The sequence below is a fragment of the Antrostomus carolinensis genome, unplaced genomic scaffold (genome assembly GCF_000700745.2).
Source record: "Antrostomus carolinensis isolate BGI_N321 unplaced genomic scaffold, ASM70074v2 scaffold41309, whole genome shotgun sequence".
Classification (NCBI taxonomy): Eukaryota; Metazoa; Chordata; class Aves; order Caprimulgiformes; family Caprimulgidae; genus Antrostomus; species Antrostomus carolinensis.
Genome location: NW_010338695.1, coordinates 19,256 through 24,253, shown reverse-complemented (window position 1 = coordinate 24,253; position 4,998 = coordinate 19,256). Strand labels below are relative to the sequence as shown.

General features: G+C 49.7%; 1 protein-coding gene across 1 annotated transcript in view; it reads left to right on the top strand.

The window, feature by feature from the left end:
- Nucleotides 1-3,938: 3,938 nt before the first annotated feature.
- LOC104530877 (V-type proton ATPase subunit d 1) overlaps nt 3,939-4,998 on the top strand; it is a gene marked incomplete at both ends in the record, with an annotated part of 19,071 nt that continues 18,011 nt past the window's right edge. Inside the window, one exon of the mRNA XM_010175596.2 lies at nt 3,939-4,110. Coding sequence (XP_010173898.2) covers nt 3,939-4,110 — 172 coding nt within the window. The remainder of the gene's footprint in view (nt 4,111-4,998) is intronic.

Below are 4,998 nucleotides of genomic sequence, written 5' to 3'. Positions count from 1 at the left end.
AAAGCACTGTGGTAATTCAAGCGCTCCCTTGCCAAATGCTGGCTCAGTCTGTTTCTTACAGTGCGTGAACCGCTTTTGAAGAAATGCCGAGAGAGGCAGACGTACCTCTCGAAAGCCATGGCTGGGGTGAGGTCGTGTGCTGCTGTCAGTCAGCATCTGCAGGAGCTCATCGGGAGCGGCTGGGATCTAGGTGCAGGTCTGCCTCCCTTTGGGCAGGCAGCTGGGGAAGAGGCAGGGCAGAACGCTCACAGCCAGCCTCTCGTCGACATGCAGCGTGTGGGATCTCTGGCAGCCGTCCCTGCCGAGGTGCTGCTGCTGCTGCCAGAGACCGTCTCCAGCTCGCACTGACCTTGTGTTAGGAAATAGGAACTGGAGCGTTTGGAGAGCTTGGGGCTTGCTCAGCAGTGGGTCTGCCTATTAGTCACCGTGCTACTGGGACAACTCTTCTGGCAGTGGATTTGTGGAACCATGGGATTAGTCTGTTCTTAACTGAGAAGCCTGACATGTGAATAGTCCTATTAAAAACTCCCAATCCCCTTGGCTGAGGCTCGGCGACCGGCCCCGTGGCTGGGGGAGGACAGGCTCACATAAGGCGCTGCTACGCCGTGGGATGCGTTGAGTCAGGGTTTATAAATCCCATCCAACTTTTGGAAAATATGTTCTGTTCTGTCTGCTTGGATGCTAAGAGATTCAGAAAAGTTTAATTCCTGCAGTTTGTGGCTGGCCTTCCCTGTAAAAATTAATTCCAAGTGTTATATAAACACGGCACTTATTCCAGTTGCAACATAATGTTGTGCTGGCTCTCGCACTGTGGAGTGGAGGGGGTCGCTGTGCAGGACAAAACGCTCCGGCCGAGTGACTCGTGGGAGCTTGCTCAGAGCTGGCGAGGGACAGGCTGCAAGGCCCAGCACGCAGCTGGTGGGCTCCGATTTAAATGTGATGTAGCTCCGACCTCCTGGAAGTGGATGGTTCAGCAAACTCTTCATTTTTGTGTCACTGAGTCTCTAGCATCAAGTGACCTGATAGCAAGGTGGCTTCTTGCAGCCTCAGAAGTTAAAGCAGAGTCGTGATGACACCAAAAGGAACTGACGGTTTTGCTGTAGCAGAGTTGGAATTGAGGAAACGAAGCTTTCAGCTTGGGAAGCTTCCCTATTGAAGTAAGCTGTGGTAGGATATGCAATAGCTGCTTCCTCTCCAAGGTCCTGTATAGCTGCAAAACAACATCACATGCCTTTTTGGGCAGGCTTAGAGCTCTGCACAGTGACAGAGAACTGCGAGTAGGAGGTGTATGAGTGTAGCTGCTTGCAGCCCCTCTGCCTTCCCTTGCAGCCTGCAGCACTCTTACCAGGACCCTTTCTCTCATATTCATTAAGCAGCTGCTGAATTTTGCTCCGTGTTTTCTCCAGCCTCTGCTAAAAGCAAACTAGTAAAGCCCTGGTCTGACAGTGGAACTTAATTTCCACTCAAACTCCAGAGCTCATCACCCAAGAGCTTTCAGAAGAGGGGTTGAAACTCATTAAGATGTAATTGCAGTAGTTTTCCCCTCTGTAACTTTGCTTTTAAAAATGAAGCAATTGCAAAGCAGCTGGGTGAGAACTCTTTGCATGCAGGGTGCTTCGAGTTGGGCTTTTTGCAGGGTTTAGGAAATTTTTATTGTCAGTAACCATCCTGTGCAGGCTGGCTGGAGGTGAGGTACATTCTGATTTTGGCAGGATCCAGTGTTTGCCTTTGACAGGGTCACGTTGAAAACTCCCCCATTTTAAGTTGTCTGGATGATGTTTTCCCACCTCCCAGGTGTGAGCATCAGTTGATGATGTTTTGGTAAAATACAACAGAGCTGTTTAGCTGCAGCATAGTCTAGGGAGTAGAGATCTAGGTTCAGTTTCTGCTTTACTTCACCCATGATATGTGTTGTTGGACAAGCTCTTTGCTGCATCCAGGATTTCTTACTAAAAGTAAGAGTACCACCAAACTCTCCTGAGAAACATGACAGCAACTGCCTGCTCTTTAAGTCTTTGGCCTTCCTCTCTGCCTCCCTGTAACCACCATCTGTGTCCTGTGACACTTAGCAGTGGTAACATCTTCATAACTAAAAACTGTTGGGTCAAAACCATCTTGGAAATACCCAGAAGAGTTAAAGTTGGCTTGAAAGCTGTTAGACCCTTCCACCCCTCAGGCTGAGGGCAGCATCGCACCTACAGTACAAGCTCACTTTGGAGCCTGGTGTGGAGGATGCTCTCCAGCTCGTGCCTGTAGCTGGGTGTTATGTCAAAAGATCAAACTTCTCAACCTAGGCTGAGTCCTTGCTCTGACCTCGGTGCCATGGGTGCTGATGCCATAATGCTGAGGACTTGTCCGGTGCAGTGGGAGGGAAAGGCAGCCTCAGTGCTCCTGCTTCAGAGAACCCAGGGAGAAACAGCTTTTTTTGTTGTTTTTTTTCTGGACGGTGTGCTCACATCTGGTTTGACTAAACTCTTCCAGCTACTCTCCTTTCCCCATAAAGGTCTTGAATCCCTAGGAGGGTGCTTGCCTAACTGGCCCTCTGAGATGAAGCTGAAGGGAGATGAACATTATGTACCAGTGCAGCTAGTAGAGCTTTGAGGGGTAGGATTATATGACGTTCCTCAGTTCTGGATTCAGTTTTTCCATAGAGACACTTAAATGCTTTTGGCTCAAATAGGGCTTTTATCTTAACAGAGCTCAGCATGTTGTGGTTGCTTGTTGGCCAGGGCTGCAGCTTGGTTGGGTATCTGACCTGCAGCAAGGGTAACAGAGGAAACAAAGGTTTCCTCTATTCGAAACTGGAGGAGAGGAAGGCTGCTGAGCTTTCCTCTATCCTGGGCAGGGGTAGCCTGCCATGTGAGATGGATTTAAATGGCCTTCCTCTTCACCAGCCCCTCTCTGCCTCTTAATACCTGACTTCTTTTTACCAGTGTGATGAATTGGGCTGACTTGATGATGTAACACCAAGCTGCTTTATCATTTCAACGTTGCTGTTTGAGTCTCTTTGGCTTTGAAAGCTTTTCAGATGCCTCCACATCACTAGTATCTGAGGAAACTTGCTTGTGGGTGTTGATAGGTTCTTGGTTGTGTTTGCTTCAGAGAAGCCTGCAACCAGAGCCCTTTTGGCTAGAGGAAATGCTTAAGTTGTTTTTTTTCTGGTTGGTTGGTTTTGGGGATTTTTTTTTTTATTTTATTTTTTTTCTCCCCTAGAGGCTGGAGCCCCTGGAGAAGAGAAGCCTCCACGGAGATCTTCTAGCGGCCTTCCAGTACCTGAAGGGGCTCCAGGAAGGCTGGGGAGGGACTTTGGCCAAGGGAAGGGAGTGAGAGAACAAGGGGTGATGGCTTGAAAGTGGCAGAGGGGAGATGGAGATGAGATGTGAGGAAGAAATTCTTTGGTGTGAGGGTGGTGAGACAGCATCCCAGGTTGGCCAGAGAAGCTGGCCAGAAGCTCCTCCCTGGAAGTGTTTGTGGCCAGGTTGGATGAGGCTTTGAGCAACGTGGTCTAGTGGAAGGTGTCCCTGCTGCTGGCAGGGGGGGTTGGGACTGGATGAGCTTTAAGGTCCCTTCCAACCCAAACCAGTCTGGGATTCTGTGATTTCTAGCAAATACTTCTTAGAAGATCAGTGACCTTCCACCCTGACCAAGCGCAGTGGGCAGTTGGCACAGGTGTGTGCTCAGTTACACCGACAGTGGCACGGTTTCCTCTTTAAGATGGAGCAAGGCTGGTGTGGTGTTTCAGCTGTGATCATTTCCTGCATTTGGATTGTCTGTGATAAAGCTGAGCACAAATATAAGCGCATGACTTGACACACGGGTTTTGTCTGGGTGACCTTCAGAGACTGCCTAGGGAAATGCTGACCAACAGCTCTCTTAGGAATGCTCAAAAACTTCCCCCCCCAAAACCCTGCAGAGTGGAATTGTTCTTTCTTTTTCAGACTTGAAACTGCACCTCCAGAGCACAGACTATGGAAACTTCCTGGCCAATGAAGCCTCCCCGCTCACCGTCTCAGTCATAGATGACAAGCTGAAGGAGAAGATGGTGGTGGAGTTCCGTCACATGAGGAACCATGCCTATGAGCCCCTGGCAAGTTTTCTGGACTTCATCACGTGAGTAGCAGCTGTTTGTGAACAGCATTTGAAATGGTGTTCTCCCAGGTTTGAGGGCTCTCAGACCAGCTTCCCACACTCAGCCCAGTAGCTGCTGTGTTTTCTGGAATTAAACTGGTTTGGTTATCTCTGGAGGTCTCCAACCAGCAGCGCAGTATCGCTGTGTTGTTAAAGGCTTCTGCTCCCAGGGTGTGCATGCTTCATTGGCACAGCTCCTTAGCTGCCTTCCATTGCAGAATTGATCCAGTCTCAGCTAGAGCTGTCATTTACCCTTGTCCCTTGTATTAAATATTCCTGGGGTTTTAAAAATGTGATCCTGCTGCAAATCATACACTTGCCATCCATATGTACGACAGCAGTTACCTGCTAATTCTGACCCACTGGGATCGATCAGCCTTCATCAGGGCTGCTGTCATCCTGCCATGCCACCCCAGGGGCTGTAGGCCTTCCTCTGACCCCCTCACAAACTGGTTCAGGGAGTTGAGATGGCCAGAAATGGAACAACTTTTCCCTTTTGGGGTTAATCTGTGACTGATGTGTTTTTCTTAGCCAGCTCAGTGGGATCCAGTGAATGCCAGCGCTAGGGGAAGGGAGGACCTCGAGTGTGCAGCAGGGAAACCAGGGCTGCAGCAGCCCCAGCGTGTCTGTCAGTGCATGAAAAGGCACGGGGCGTGTGCGCTTCCACAGCGGGTTCAGCTGGTGTGAAAAGCTTGAAGTAGCACAGCTTTCTCGTAGGTACCTGCTCCTGGTGGTTTTGCACAACCCTCTGCTTCCCTCTGTGCTGCTCTTGTTTTAGTTGAGAATAAATTCATAGAAATCATGGAATAGTTTGGGTTGGAAGGGACCTTAAAGCTCATCCAGTCCCACCCCCCCTGCCAGCAGCAGGGA